Source organism: Plectrocnemia conspersa, unplaced genomic scaffold (assembly GCF_051122295.1).
Source record: "Plectrocnemia conspersa isolate PC_06_02 unplaced genomic scaffold, ASM5112229v1 ptg000014l, whole genome shotgun sequence".
Lineage (NCBI taxonomy): Eukaryota > Metazoa > Arthropoda > Insecta > Trichoptera > Polycentropodidae > Plectrocnemia > Plectrocnemia conspersa.
The window spans coordinates 28998874-29016006 of record NW_028277178.1 but is presented as its reverse complement, the minus strand read 5'-3'; the positions used below and the strand labels follow the sequence as shown (position 1 = coordinate 29016006).

At 34.3% G+C, this 17133-nt stretch overlaps 2 protein-coding genes across 3 annotated transcripts in view; both read left to right on the top strand.

The window, feature by feature from the left end:
* Window positions 1-17133, top strand: part of LOC148226727 (BTB/POZ domain-containing protein 19) — a 101660-nt gene that overhangs the window by 83448 nt on the left and 1079 nt on the right. For both annotated transcript variants that reach the window (XM_088203308.1, XM_088203307.1), the window contains exons 2-8: window positions 5019-5172; window positions 5505-5670; window positions 14489-14622; window positions 14822-14981; window positions 15555-15735; window positions 16173-16250; window positions 16322-16439. In XM_088203308.1, coding sequence (XP_088059434.1) covers window positions 5535-5670; window positions 14489-14622; window positions 14822-14981; window positions 15555-15735; window positions 16173-16250; window positions 16322-16439 — 807 coding nt within the window. In that variant the 5' untranslated portion in view covers window positions 5019-5172; window positions 5505-5534. The remainder of the gene's footprint in view (window positions 1-5018; window positions 5173-5504; window positions 5671-14488; window positions 14623-14821; window positions 14982-15554; window positions 15736-16172; window positions 16251-16321; window positions 16440-17133) is intronic.
* LOC148226728 (putative small nuclear ribonucleoprotein E) lies at window positions 11730-12213 on the top strand. The gene has a single exon (XM_088203312.1). It carries the CDS (start codon window positions 11830-11832, stop codon window positions 12121-12123), a length of 294 nt encoding a protein of 97 aa, XP_088059438.1. The 5' UTR covers window positions 11730-11829; the 3' UTR covers window positions 12124-12213.

Below are 17133 nucleotides of genomic sequence, written 5' to 3'. Positions count from 1 at the left end.
TCTGCTGTGGAGCGTAGTATTGAGGAGTACATTGTTTACGAGCTTACAAAATCCAGCTCGTGCAAGAATTAAATCAGCTTGATCATTTTGTGCGTTGTACGTTCGGTGAATGAGCCGAAAACGTGACTGCTCTTGATCCTCATTTTCACCACAAAATTTTGTTCAGCGATGAGGCTCATTTTTGGTTGAATGGCTACGTCAACAAGCAAAATTGCCGGATTTAGAGTTAATAAAATTCATAAGCCATTATTGAGACGCCGTTACATCCACAAAAAGTCACTGCTTAGTGTGCTTTATGGGCTGGTCCATATTTATTCAAAAATGATGCCGGCCAGAACGTTACAGTCAATGGAGAGCGCTATAGATCCATGATTACTGACTTTTTCGTTCTCCAATTAAATACCATTTGAGAGCTTTGATTTCAACATGACAGCGCAATGTCACACAGCGCGCCAATTTATTGTAGGAAATATTCGATGAGCACATAATTTCACATAATGGACCTTTAAATTAGCCTCCAATATTTAACACTTGGATTATTTTCTGTGGGGGTATGTGAAATCGCTAATCTATGGCGATAAACCAGAGACGATGGACGACTTGGAAGCGAACAGTCGCCGCGTTATTTCCGATATATGCCAGCTACTCTAAAAAGTGGTCGAAAATTGGACTTTGTTCGAGCTAGCCGCGGCGCTCATATATCTGAAATCATGTTTAAATACTAATGGCATAAAGTTATCTTTCCAATAAACTCAATACCATGGCTATTAATACGATTTGTACATGTTTTATTTTGAAGTTCTATACTATAGCAATCTTCAAATTTTTAGATATTCGTCCTTTGGATTGTGTATTATTTACTAGTATTTCTTATGTTTCTTTAATTATATGTACATCAAATTCATCAGTACTGTTTCTTTTTTTCAATTTATAAATTATGTTTTGAATTTCTTCTTCTTCTAAAGAAACTGATTTAAATTCTTCAAATTTAACATTGAATGTTTCATAATTGTATTGTATTAAATTATTGAACTGAGGTATTGAATTTACTTATAATCTCTTCAATACTCTCAATGTAGTATGTATTAATTTTCTAACAAGTCAAAACATATGAGAATTGTCAAAGTTAATCTTTCATAGACTTACGCTCTAAAAACAGAAGCGTTAAACCCATTATTCATTCGCTCTGAAAATATTAGAACTTAAAAATAGATAGTATTTATTTGGAAACGCTGATCGACAAGGAAGTCGTCACCAATATCCTGCTGTTAAGATGGGGGAGATGCAATAAGCGCACAACCGACACGATGACACGCCAAAAACCTCATTTCCTGTGTCGATGAATTCGAAAAGATTTGAAAGAGAAGGCGTCGCATTGTACATCTTCTATCGATCGCGGGCTACTTTTACACGGGTTTTCGCGCACAAAGAAAACCTCTCCGATATTTTTTATCGCGTGCCTTTTCCGGCTTTTCCGAAGCTCGTCCAACCGTGGATACCATCTCCACGCGATATTTCATCAGATACCGACGCGTGATAAACGACCTCCGCCGAATATGCATTATACATAGTGCACAATAGTTTCGCCATCCATCTCGACTCGACGTATTTTTTGTTTGTCGACGTCATTAGAGCCCTCGAATAATGCTCGCTTGATTGCTGAATAATTCAGCGCGGTTCCCTAATGGCGTTTCATTCGATTACCGATTGTGTCCCTTCGGATTTCCACACAGACGCTAAACCAAATATGACAATCCCAACTAACGACGTGTCGGCACGCACTCGATCACGTGTGCTGAACGTTTGCATTAGATTATGTCTGCGAATCGAATTTAATTCACCCCATCTTAGTACTTAACAGCAAATCTTGGGTAAAAATTAAATTAGATCGCTACACGTTTCAAATTATAGTATAATATAATAGCTTTAGTGTGGTTCTGAAATCTGCATGATCTATTGTAGAACTTGGCTTTCGGCCAAATCCAAATTATTATTTAGTTATTTTTTAATTAATATCGTATGTTACAAGAAATATTGTATTCAATATCGAAGGTCTAAAGTGTAAATTAATTGACTCCACTTATGCGTGGAAATACTCAATATTGGCACTATGCTCCTACCATTATGATACATATGCTATGAAAATAACAAGTACAGTGGAATTATTTTATTAATTTACGAGCATAATTTCTTCTGGAAACGTGCTTGTATATCAAAGGTTTAATGACCCTAAGGGGTGTGTGACTTCGTAACCAGTAAGGCGCAGGTGGAAACTAGTGAGAATTTTATTATATTTTATTAAGACAGTTTTCTCAGTGGTGGAGATGCTGGCGCAGTGATGTTGTCGGTAGAAGATCTTAAGAGATATTGTAGGTGGCGTGGCAGCGGGTGTATAGCGAAAGTTAATCCCTCTCTGCTATGGAGCTCATATGGTGGAGTACCTCTCAGGATATGAGCGCCCATGACAGTATGTTGTCCGCGGGTGGACAACATACGTTACGCAGGTCAGACGCATTGTCTATTGTATCCATTATGCACAACACGGTAGTTTTTCTGGTCAATACAAGCGTCTAACGACGTGCTAATGGTGATCGGTTTAGTAATACAATTGTGTTACTTAATAGTATCATCTTGTTAATTCGGCCTTTTGTCCAAACGAGTTGTTATTTTATTTTTTTAAGTGTCAAAGTTAATTATTTTTACGTAGAAAAAAGGAAAATATTTTTTTCTATTTAAATAATTATTTACACAGTGCTACTTATAAAATTGAAAATGTTATTTATAATTAATATTTGCATTTTAAATTAAATAAATATGGTTTTGTAAATGATAAGATATATATATTTTAAATACAAATAAGTACGTAGTATGTATGTTCTTCAATCAAAATAACATTTGACCTAATATAACTAAAATTGAAATGTGACATTAAATTTAATATCATGGAATGTAAAATAATAATATGAAGACCATATTCTGATAAAATATTGTTATTTTCATTGCTTATCTAGTGACCTTATAAAAAGAAGGAACATCTGGCACTTAATATTAGAGAAAAAACGTTGAAGCTATGAATATTTTAATATCAATAAGGCGGATATTAAAAATCACAATGGTAAAATATCTATCAGTATATATATTATTAAAAAAGCGGATGTGAAACTTCAATGTATGTATAGTATAATAATAATATCTGAGACGTATATTAAATTTCATATAATTATATATTATGTATGTACATACATGTATTTTATGTACACATGTTACAGAAAGAGAAATGTCTGTTGATTCTGCTTTTAAACAAGGATTGTTATACTTTGTAGTTCTTAAGTGGTTATCGCTTGAATTAAATAAAAATATCTTTATTGAGACTCAATAGGTTTTTAATTAATATTCGCCATACACTGAATTTAATAAATCTTTTTAGAATTATTATAAATAACAATGTGATAATTAGCAATGTTTTTCCAGGGACGTAATTTTAGCTTTTTATAGCAATATTACGGCTAATAAAAACCAAATTTTGACCAATAGGAGAGCGCGAAAACAATTATCTCTTCTTAGAAGTCAAAAATCCACGCCAAAAGCAATAAAATCGTGCCGTCGCCGTCGCAGTGGGAACGCTCGTTACCGAGCGTTCCCACTGCAACGGCGCCGACACGATTTTATTGCTTTTGACGTGGATTTTTGACTTCTAAGAAGAGATAATTGTTTTCGCGCTCTCCTATTGACCAAAATTCGGTTTAAATATACTTTAACCAATACTCTAATATAATAAGTCCGTGATATCCGTATTAATATTATTGGTAAGGATCGCTATAATATTTTTAAAACATCATGTAATATAAGTGCAGACTAACTATGGAGCAATATGCGAGATGCGATGACTTTTTCTTCTGCTCATTTTTGAGAGTTGAGTTGATTTAATTTGTATTTTTGACTTGCCCTAATGAAAGTTCTAAAATTTTAATTATTCTTAGAACTTTCATTAGGTCATGTTGAATTTAGTTATTTCGTATAGGCTAGGTTTGGGTGTGAACAGCAAATGTACGTTTCGCAACTGTCAAATTGAGTTTCATTGACATTTTAAAGCAGCATATAGGAATATATATCTACTGGTGAAAATGTTTTTTGACTTTCGATTTCATTAAAATTCATAGTATTTCTCTAAATTACTTGTATTTTTCTGGCCAAATTCAAGGAGGGGGGGAGCGAATACCATTCCTGCCTCTCCTCCCCAAATGACGTCCCTGTTTCTTCAGTCTGATTTGCTTTTTCCGTTGTAACTCATTGGGCTGAAATGTTGCAACCAAATATTTAGAATAATAAAAATATTTCATTTCACGCAATATCTCAGTAAAACGACCACATACACGTCACGAGTCATTAGGGTGACGGTATAAAATGTGTTACGGTACGCAGCCTTTTATGTTTCATATTTCACTTGTTAAAAAAGAAGTGACGCATGATAATAATATTTTTCAAAAATTGACTAGCATAACAAAAAATAAAAATATTTTTTACTATCTTATCTGGTATGTCATTATGCGTTTACTAGATAGTAATACATTCTTCGAACAACCAGAATATATACAAATAAGTACAACCCTAGCCATTTATTACTTCGTATCTTTAGTTTAGTATTATTTATTTAAGTATCAAATACCCGATTATAAAATATATTTTTTCAATTTTACTTTGGAAGCTGCTGCTATAATCAACAAAAGTTACCAACAACTGCTTTATGGAAGATGTGTGTACATACACAAGAAGACGATTTCGCGATGTTTATTTACACAAGAGACACTAGTCAAATATAATATTTTCCGGGCGCTCCGTCGATTTTCCGCCACATTGTCCCTTTGAATTCACATTATTTGCGCAGACTAATGGAAACTAAATTTTATTTGTCAAATGCAGAAAGCGAGCACCGAGGATGAGTGTTTTTCCACGGAAGTGGATAGGAAATGCTTCAGATACCGTTTTCAATTTTCACAGTTTACCTTTTCTTTTTGCAGGTGTAAAAGTTTTCAAAACACAAAGCGCGGCGAAATATGTCGCATTCCCGGAAGTTCCGTATCACCGGTGGGTTCCGGTCCTACTCCGGTTCGCCTGCAGCATGCGTTGCCTGACACCTTCCGGCAGTTTATTTTATACGTCTACACCGGAAAGGTAGGTCTGTTTCAAAATGGTTCTAAACTTTGCTAAAATATACACCAAAGTTAAGAACATAATTTTTGATAAATAATAATTATTTAAATATAATATTAAAATTACATGCTAATCTAAACACAAGTGGTATATTTTTATCAAATATTAATGTTATAATATAATACATGGTATTGCAATACTTGAACAATAGCAATCTAGAATAAGAAGTTTGCTGCAGAATTGTAGTACAATGTAACTGAAATATTCAAAGAAAACAAATTTGCTCCTACTTGAAGTATGTAATGTATTTGTACGTTTTGTTTGGTATGCTAATTTAAATATATTTATTTCAGCTTTTGCTGCAAGATTCGGGAGTTTTCGAAATGATGACTTTAGCGGCTGATTTGGGAGTTGAAGAACTAAGGTCTGCATGCGAAGATCATGTTACATCGACTCTATCGGTGGCAAGCGCTTGCACTTTTCTAGCAGCAGCTATGGACATTCAAGAAAGACAATCAGGTATTATTTTTGTTAACTCTAGTATATCTTTTCTTTAAGCTTATATCACTGAGCCACTTAATTGTATATATATAAATAGGTTTACAATATTGGAATCACTAAAATTTGACCACCGTTAGATTTCGTAAAATTCTCGTCATTTCTAGTGAAATAGTAGAAATGTAAAGTTAATTGTGAAAGTTCCAGACGAAAGTAGATTCAGTACGTCGTGTTTCGAGCTTATATAATATACTTTTGAATTAGAGTAAATCTTTTGCCCGGGCGGAAACATTTAGTTAGACAATCTGTGTACGACGGTTCAAAAGTCATTGGCAATAATTCTATAAAATACAGATCTCAATACTTTTAAAAATCTTTACAGTATTATAAGGGACCTTGTTTGGGGGGCAGGTGGAAGCATTTCCCACGCCCCATTAAGCCAGAAAAATACATGTCATTTAATAAAATACCATGAATTTTAATGAAATCGAAATTAAAAAAACGATCACTGACTAGCCAAATTTTGTCCCTACTCCTGGAAAAAGCTAAAATCACGTCCCTGATTCTAAACCAGAAATTCTTGGGGTCTCTCAAAAAAAATCTAAAAAGCAGTCTCGAATTTATCTCAAAAATGTAATTTCAGTAAAATTATATTAGAATATTATTTTCACCTGTAGATATTACTTTATAACAGTGAAAATATAATTTATCTGGCTAGGTGCTAGTAAAAATATATGATTTCAACTTTTCCATATGTAGTAATATATATTTTATATTTACTTACATGCAATGTGTAAATTAATGTGTATTTTTTAGTAAAGATATATTTTGGCTAGTGGAGCCCAAATGCATATTTATACTAGCGAAAATATAATTAACTGGCGCTAGTAAAATTTATGCTGCTCTATAATGTCTATGAAACTCAATTTGACAGTTGTGAAACGTCCATTTGCTGTTCTAACACAAACCTAACATAATGAAAGTTTTAAAACTAATTACAGTTTTATAACTTTCATTAGGGCAAGTTCAAAATATAAACTAAACCAACGTTGTATCCCGTATATTGCTCCATAGTTTGTCTGCACTTCGATATTACACTATGATTTAAAAATATGATAGCTATCCTTATCAATATTACTACGGACTTCTGATATGAGAGTACCTGTCAAAATAATTCATATTCAAAAAGGAGAGCGCAAAAACAAATATCACTTCTCAGAAGTTAAAAATTCACGTCAAAAGCAACAAAATCGTGTGGCGCCGTTAATGGTAAATTTCCTGAAGTTTTATATTTTTACAGTGAATAAAACAAAAACTAATTTCTGTAAAATACATTCAATTTTATAATATGTATATAATAATTTTCATTAAGATTTTTCGTAATCATTACAACGATATAGTTTTATAGCTGTTACGTTATTTGGAAGTGTTACGTTTACGTGGTTAAGCGACTCTCATAAATTATGTCATCGGTTTAAGTGGAGGGGGGGGGGGTAAAATTTCTTTAAAATATTGTGACATAATTTATGGAAGCCATCTTATATATTGTAAGACGCTGATCGGCGAGACGCTCAAAATAAAAAGGGATGGGGGGGGGGGACTGACACTACATCTCGAATCTGCCAGTCCTAGCCTTTGCCACCCGTATTGATTCCCTTAATTTATTTAGGGAAAAAAAACATTTAAAATAATATAAAAATTATGTTGGTTTTACGATTACATTAGACGCTTTATAAATAGCGAAAAATAAATTTGTGATAGCAAATGTTGAAGCAATAGAAATGTCATAAAAATGTAAAATCAGCAAAAATCCAATTTACATGAGATTTTTAAAAATGCAAGAAATAATGTTTTTTACGAAGTATTGAAATTGGCTGAAAACATTATTTTTAACAATGCAAAAACTAATTTATTAATATTTTAGTATATACGATAATTCATTACAGTTATATTTGGAAATGTAATTAAAATTTTTGTTGTATTTTGGAATACGCGTGCAGATAGCTTACATTCAGATGAGCTTCAAAACCCCAAGCAAAGATCATTATGGGTCAATTTTCAGTCATTGCCGTCGTGCCTTTTAATTTTCTTATTTTTTTTAAATTAAATTAAATCAAATTCGCTCGTTATCGCTCGTCATTATCGGACGTCTACTTAGCTCCAGCAATGGACATAATTAATATTATTGTTGAAAAAATGGACGCAAAATTCGCTGCACAAGCGAAGTTGATTGCGGAACAGCAATCACTAATTGCGGATCTAAAAAGTCTGCTGAAAATTCAAGCTGCGACCCAGCAGCAACAGCTCACAAAGAGAAGAAAAAATAAAAAAATAATCGCAAAATCCGTGGACTCTAGGCCAAGCAATGAGGTGGTGAGAGGCTCAATTTCGTCGTCACCAATACAACCCGCTGTCTCACCGACTCGTCGACGACACGCTTCAGCTCCTTCGGTTGCTACCGAGAAGACCCCAACGCCTGTGCCCGATGTCTCGCCATTTGCCTGGACCGAAGTCAGAAAGAATAAGAAGAATAAACAAGCGCGCACTCAGCTTCTTCGCGGGTCGGGACAACAGGATGGATTAATAAGAGCAGCTTTAAAAATGAGACATCTACACGTGCTCTACTTACACCGGGATACAACCGAAGATGCAATTATGGTATATCTAAAAGAAAAACTAAATTCATGTGAAGTGTCGGTATCGAAAATCATAACAAAGGGCACAAGTTATGCATCATTCAAAATTGCAGTTCCTGATGCCAAACTAAATGAGGTTATGTGTCCAGAGTTATGGCCATCTGGATGCTCATTTAAAGAATGGAGATTTCGGAAAGGCGTTAAACCTTCCTAGGAAGCGTTCGATGGATCCCCTTTCGATTTTTTATCAAAACGTAAGGGGATTAAATTCCAAGACCGTCGACTTCCTTTCCGCTATCTACGCACAGGAGCATGACATCATCGCTATAACGGAAACGTGGCTGACGGATTCCGTGCTGAACGCTGAGCTCTTCGACGATCGTTACACCGTGTTTAGAAGAGATCGATGCAGCAGAGGCGGAGGTGTGCTCTTAGCTGTCCGCAGAGATTCAATTCGTGCGCGAAGGCTTGCGCATCTCGAAGCTGACGGAGAACATCTCTGGATCCTCGTCGAGACGAAACGAGCTTCAATCGTTATATGCGTGTTATATTTTCCGCCAAATCAGTTAAAAGACGTTACTGCTGCATTTTTTCGTAAGATTCAATCGGAATCTGAATATTTTTTGAAGAAAAAATGTATCATCTTAGGTGATTTTAATTTACCTACGAACATTGGTGCCAATATTGACATAAGTTTAATAAGTAATATTTTAAATTTAAATCAAATAAATTGTGTCAATAATAATTTTGGTGACAAATTAGATCTAATTTATACAAATGTAAATAATTGCATAGTAATTAAGAGCGAATTCGTATTGGTGTCGGAAGATAATTATCACCCGGCGCTAATGATAAAATTAAATATAAATAAAAATGGCATAACTACGAATGAGTTGGAATGCGTGAGCGATCGGAATGATCTCGGATGGTCGTTTGGAAATTGTGTAGATTTTGGTTTATTAAATAATTTACTTTTAGGTATGGACTGGAGCCGAGTTGGCGGGTGCGTTGATGTTGAATCTTCCCTGGCGGCCTTCTATGAGGTTCTTTATTGTGCATTCGACCAGCTCTTTATTCGAAAGCGCCCTCGAGTGCTTAAAGTGTCATATCCTAGATGGTTTTCTCATGAGATCATCTCATTGCTAAAAAGAAAGCACGCCTTTCATAAGTTATGGAAGAGATCGGGACATCCATCTGCTCTCGAGGAATTTCGTTCATTAAGAGCACGCGTTAAGTGTTTGATAATTTCCTGTCATCGCAATCATTACAAAAATTGCCAAAAACAAATAATTAATGATCCCAAAGCGTTCTGGAAATTCATTAGCACTAAACGCGCTACTCAGTCTACGTTGAAAGTGATGAACCTCGACGATAAAACATTGGACGGTTCACAAAATATTGCTGACGGTTTTGCGCAATATTTTCGTTCTGTTTTCGAGGAATATTTTTCGCCTTCTGCTCAGTCGCTTCCTTCTTCATGTTCTTGGTCTTCAGTACTGACCATCAGAGAAACTGAGCACTCAGATCTTAAATACGGATTTAATAAATTAAAGACAGGGCGTTCTTCTGGACCTGATTTAATTCCCGATTTTATTTTGAAGGGTTGCGAAGTAAGTCTCGCTGCTCCTCTAAAATGTATTTATGATCTGATTCTCAAAACATCATCATTTCCTGATTTATGGAAATGCACAAAAGTCACCCCTATTCATAAAAAGGGTGACAAATTATATATAAAGAATTATAGACCAGTAGCAGTGTTGTCAGCTCCTGCTAAATTATTTGAAATAATTATTCATAAATATCTTTACAATCACTTTCAGCAAGTTTTATTAGACCAACAGCACGGGTTTCGTCCTGCCCGTTCCACTGTTACTAATCTTCTGTCGTTCACCAAAACGGTGACAACTTCTCTCGATGCCGGAATTCAAGTAGACGTCGTGTATACAGATTTTGAGAAAGCCTTTGACAAAGTTTGTCATACGTTATTATTAAAAAAATTGTCGAACCTCGGTTGCTCAGATAATTTAACTCGGTTATTTTCAAGTTATTTGAGCGATCGTAGACAGTTTGTAACGTATGGTGGCCGATTGTCAAAGGAATATTTTACCCCTTCGGGGGTTCCTCAAGGATCCAATCTGGGACCTCTGCTTTTTGTGTTATTTATTAATGACATAAATACTGCAATTAAACATTCAAGTTTTCTTCTGTACGCAGATGATTTAAAATTATATAAATGCATTCGATCTGTTGCGGACTCCTTCTCTCTACAAAGTGATTTAGACTCTCTGTGGAGATGGGCTTCCGTTAACCGTCTGCCCTTTAGTGTCGGAAAGTGCCATACTGTGTCATTTTCTCGATCCCGTTCGCCATCAGCTTATTTCTACCATCTCGGTGGTAACATTTTGACTAGAGAAACTTCCATTAAAGATCTCGGAATCACTTTCGAGAGCAAATGGAGGTTCTCTCTACACATACACGACGTCTGTGATAAATCTTCCAAGATGCTCGGCTTTGTTATGAGGAATGCCTTTCACTTTGACGATCCGTCAGTTATTCGCATCCTCTATGACACCTTAGTTCGTAGCATTCTTGAATCGGGATCTATAATTTGGAATCCCCGAATAGCCAAATATTCCCTTTTAGTGGAAAAAATTCAAAAAAGGTATTTAAGATACCTTTACAAAAGGACATTTGGTTATTATCCGTACTTATATCCCAGCGCCTTTCTTTTAGGAGCGTTGGGATATGATTCGCTGAGTTCTCGCAGAAAGCTGTATATCGCTAAGCATTTTTTTAAATTACTAAAAGGTGCTGTCGACAATCCAGCTATTCTCGAAGAATTCCAGTTTTGGGTTCCTGAACATTTTCGAGAATCACGATCGAGACCTCTTTTGATGACCGTTAGGGCTAGGACATCCGCACTTGCCGACTCGCCTATGGCTGTGGCCATCCGGCTCCTTAATACGCTGGCATTACATATTGACCTATTTAATGTCAGCTACGAGGAGCTGATCCGGTTTATTTCATTTAATTTTAATATTTTATAATTTTTTTGTTATGTTTAAGTATTTTTATATTTATGTATATATACTTTTTTTTTTTTATGTTTTATAAATTTAAAATTTGTTTTCGACCATCGTGGCGCATTGGGGTAACCTGTTAGGCCACGATGGTCTTAATTTAATCTAAAATAAATAAATAAATAAATAAATAAATAAAAATTAGTTTACATTTGGAATTGATAATTAGATGTTAATCGATCTTTTGGCAAATGCAATAAAATTTTAAGCGTTCACGATTTTTATTGTTGCGAGTCAAATTAATATTTACTACGTATCAAATATTTGAAGATTGCTTTTATAATTAAATTAGCAATTTAAAAACATATACATGATTATTAAATGAAATTTTAACATGAGAAAAATTGTATTCGCCAATGGCCACATCGCGTCGCGTTAGAACCTACTGCCGCTTCGCACCGCTTCGAAGCGTCGTTTGAGGTTGTGTTTTCCCCGGCTTCGATTAACATCAAAATCAAGCCAAGATGTCGTACAAGGGTCCGGCGAAGGTGCAGAAGGTGATGGTGCAGCCCATCAACCTGATCTTCAGATACCTGCAGAACCGATCGAGAGTTCAGGTGTGGCTATATGAAAACGTCAATATGCGCATCGAAGGTCACATCGTCGGCTTCGACGAATACATGAACCTGGTGCTGGAGGACGCCGAGGAGCTGTACACCAAGACTGGCGTCAGAAAACACTTGGGTCGCATCATGATGAAGGGCGACAACATAACCTTAATACAGAACGTCAATCCCGGCTCGCTCAAGATTATATAGTGTAAAACGACAGTGATAAAACTATTTTAACTATTTTTTAATGTTAATTGTAAGTCGCATAATTTAAAAATAAATTCACATTAAAACAAATAATGCTTCCTGTTATTTTATCAATATTATCTCCTCGCTATAATGCATTTATTATATGGTATTCTATATATTTTCAATTACAATAATAAAGAGAAATTCCTAGTTTCTTTAAAATTTATTTAAAATGTACATATGTATATGTTCAGAATTAAAATTGCTACTTCTGAGTTATTGTTTGCTCTCAAGTACGTAGTATATAATATGTAGATATAATTGTTTTTAAATGTTTTTATTTGGTTGGTTTTTCTTTTTACTTAAAATAATGCTATATTTCTATTATTTTATCACATTATATATTACTTCTCTTGATAATGTACTCAATTGTCACAATTAAGTGTAATGTATGTAAAAACTTCATAAATGTTGTCTTAGCTTTTTGGTAAAAAAAGTATGACTTCAATATTAGTTGCAGAAATTTTCTTTCATGTTTAACTGCATATTCCTGGATTATTTCGTTAATCAATTTAATGCAAAGATCTATAGGCTTTGAATCGTTCGTATGGGACAGACTTCCGCACCATACTTGATATTTTAATATACTCAATGACGTCAGACTTCTGATACAACTTGTATAGTTCGTTGTACCGATGACACCAATTCCTGTCCTCACAAGTAGATCTGAAAATCATCTCGGCATTCTTCACTCGAAAGCCTGAGAGCCTTTCTCACACCCTTATACTACATAGAATAACTTCTCAAATCTAGTTTTATGCAATATACGATTTGTTCTATGCCTTTCTTTGATCAGTTCTCAATCTCGAGCGAGTAATCCACTATAAAGTAATTGATATATCATATTTTTTCAACAATTTTGTTTGGTGCAAGAACTATTGGATCTTTCATGTTGATGTCAAAGAAATCAATGGCTGAGATTCGAAAACTATAATAAGCGAGAGGAAGAAAATCATCTTTCTGATACTTAACATCTGCTCTTCATCAAACACTTATTGACCAAGTACTAGAATATGTTGAACAGCAGGAGAGGAATAATGGACGACAACTGGAAGGCGACAAAAAAATAAATCACTGGTTCTAGTGACTGAGTTAAGGAATGTACACATAGATTGTAGAAGAAATAAAATTATTTAGTCATACCGATCGTCTTTAATTGCTGCTTTTTTGAACGTAGGTCCTTACTAGGACAAATCAGCTGGTTATTCAAAATGAATAGATAACGAAGAGCAACAATTTATATACACATGCTAAATAGAGAAACTACAATTGATTGGCTTATATTTAGTAGACAGTGATGTGCAAACAAACAGTAATTTATATTATGAATTACTATTAAATTCACAACAATTTTTAAAGCTCTAATATCTTTTCTGCGTTTCATAGAATCCAGTCGTTTCCGAAGATTGAGTTGACTACTAGATAGGCTTTGTAGCTAGGTCAGGGTTGATGTGAAGTGGAAAGTCTTTTATTCCCCCTTGAATTTGGCCAGAAAATTGCATGTCATTTAATGAAATATTATGAATCTTAATAAAATGGAAATATTAAAAAAACAACCACCGGCTGACCAACTTTTGCCCCCGTTTTGAAAAAACTGAAAAGTAAAATGATTTCTTATTTTATTCAATGTTTGAGACTATCCTTTTCGATATGCAAAGATGTCGATATGCAAAGAGCTATTACACTATTGTTTTGTAAATTTACAGATTACTTATAATCAGAAATAGGTAGAAGGATATTGAATATTCATAAAATGAGATAGCTAACTCAGAACTAGGCAAAATATTTTAATAAGGTCTTTAGATTTCTGACCAAATTTATGTATGTATGTGCTAATTAAAATGTACACATATATTAGAGAAATGTGCCACTGGCTTTAAGGTGGTAAATGCTAAATCATATCGCCTGCGTCCAATAAAAGTGTAGAATCTCATAATATGCAAGTTCATTTAAGAAATAATAAAAATATTGGCTTTCATCAGTAATGCCAGACAACCCTTTAGTTGAAGAATAAATAAGAAATGTAGAGCATAAAAGTTTCCAATTAAGTTTCTTTTACTTATAGGCAATGCTCTCATTATCCAGATTTGGAACACTCAAATGTTAAAGTTGTATTTTATCCACCATATACAACTTTCTTCATTCAACCAATAGATTACAATATATTCGGAACACTAGCAATCATTAACACTACCACAAAAAAATATGGAATATGCTGCTGTAGCAATACATTTTTAATAGTATACTTAGAAATAAATCATAACATATTATCATAATCTTCTTACTTACTTACTTGTATGCCATATCAATCTTATTATTGCAGGATGTAAGAGTGCAGCATCGCTCATGGAGAAATGCATATCTTACATAGGAGAAAATGCATCGGAGTGTGTGAAGACAAATTCTTTTCTAAACCTACCGAAAGAAGCAGTCATCAAACTAATATCATCAGATTATGTATGATTCTCTCAAAACATTTCTGTAACATTATATAAAATGAGGCCTATGAGAATTTTAGGGGTAGACATTGTTGCTTATAAAATATAAAATATCTTATATGACAATTGTACTTTGCATTTGTTAAAGTTGCTTTTTATATTCTCAATGCTTCACATATCATAATTTAAGTGACTAAAACAATAGTTCAATTGTGTAGCTATGCTTGGAAGAGGAAGACGTTTGGAGGTGCGCTTTGAATTGGGCGAAGCAAAAAGCCGGAGTTACTCAACCGACTGCTCATTGGACCGAAGAAGAACGTGCGAGGGTTTGTCAACATTTGACCCCAATGATGACTCACGTTCGATTATTGTTAATAGGTAACTATTATGAGTTGACTATACATAATAGATCTAACTCTCAAAGTGTTCTTCTATTTCTTTGTTTCACTGCGAATTTCTAGTTTTATTTTTAAAAACTTTATAAACAAACACATAATATAGCTATTTTTGAATACAATGAATAGTTTCAAAATTTAAGAGATATTGCAAGTTGTAGCATGCGTATTTTACTTACATCACAAAAAAAATAGGCTGTAAGTTATCCAGTTTAATTTACTGAATTAAAGTGGTTGATTATGAAGGCACTTAATACATTTGTTTTGCAATTGTCTTGACAGTCGTTAAATGTATTAAAATTAGCTTGAGAGTTTAATGGTTTCAACATTTTAAATTTTATCAGTTACAATGTCACAGATCAAGTACAAAGCTGTGTAATATAGATTCGAAAACATATGTAATAAAACTTTCAATGTTTGTTTTTTGCTATACTTAATTACATGGTTTTATGGGCATCACTACATCTTGAATTTAATCAAATATGCATCTATTAATAGGTTGCTGAAGTATAGAACTGACTTTATAATGCTTTATTTTTATATTATTCAATTTTAGATAGTCAAGTTTTTGCCGAAGAAGTAGAACCGACTGGCGCCGTTGCTATGGAAGTATCTTTGGAGAGATATAGGCGAGCCGCTTTGCGCCGAACTGCCGGAAACGGCACAGGAATGAGTCCCGTTCCGGGAAGTCGTGCTAGAAATCACCACGAAAATATTGATAAAAGACTTCAACCAAGGTATGTTTTAGAGTTGATTCTCTTTGTAAAATAGAACAAAAAATAGATTTACTGGTTGTAGAAGTATGATTGAAATAGTGCAGTGGTTGGATATTCAAGAAATATTGAAGATGAATGTTTTAGTATTTATATTTATGTGTAAGCTAGAAAATAATATGCTACCAGAGTATTTTAATAAGTATTTAATAAGAAATAAAGATGTATGTAGATTTAATACTAGAAATAGAGTTAATATATGAAAACGAGTACGGCCAGAGGAATATTGTATAAAGGTGTGAATTTGTATATTAATATTTATAGACAATCTGCAAAAATAAAAATGAAACGAGTTTCCTCAACGGAATAAAGAAACACCTTTATGCATTACCAAAGTCTTTTTTTATTCTGCTTATAAATTAATAAAATAAATCAGATAACGCTCACTTTTCATATTTCAGATTATCAGTAAATCTCTACCCTGGCTCTGTTATTCTTCATCAAGAGAGGAGTCACTTACAGAACGTTCTCAATAATTGGTAATATATTACAACTACTACAATAATATATTGACTGTTTTTGTTGTTGTAAATAATATGTTTTTTTTTAGGTATGGAGTGCCAAAACAATTGTGGAGATTAGTTTTTAGAGCATCTTCTCATGCTTTTTCTGCGACTGCCTTTCACGCACATTGTGACGAAATTGCTCCGACTATGGTTTTAGTTCTGGTAACTATGTTCAGAATGTTTTTCATCTTTTTATTTAATTTTTTTCCCTATTACCGTTGAAGCGGTCGCGGGGTTACGCTTCTATATTGTAGTTATCGGCAGTCCGGTTGACGATCTGTGATAGGACGTTTGTACAGCGAACTGTACAAAGTGGCCCTTATGAATCTTCCGGTACGTTTTTGACGCATGTTGACTGGGATCCTTCGACAGTCGTCGATATTAAACCTCGAGCGCGTGTCCTGGAGATGGTTGCTCATACAGGAGGCGAGGTGTAGAATCCGTGTAGTCCAGTAAGTGTTGCAGAGTCAGAAGTCCAGAGTCGAATGTGTAAAGTGAGCCTGTTGGTACCTCCTTATAATCCCGGTCGGGTGTGCAACAGTATGCCCACTCCGCGCGTTGCTTCCGGTGGCGGGGGTGCGGTGTGGTTGTACAACGCCGCTTAGTTCGGATGCGCGGCTCAGCGGGACAATCACTTTCACTTATGCTGCGTCACGGACGGTCGTCTCGGGGTCCCCATAGTACTATCAAGCTATGGTTAATTTGATAGTACTTTGATAGTCAAATTAGCAATAAATGACAATTATCAATAAATAACATTTATGGCTGTGCGTCTCAAATAATCTCAGTAAACTAAATAGATTTACTTATAAGCGTGATTTTAATAATGAAATTTGTACATTATGAATGTGTTATA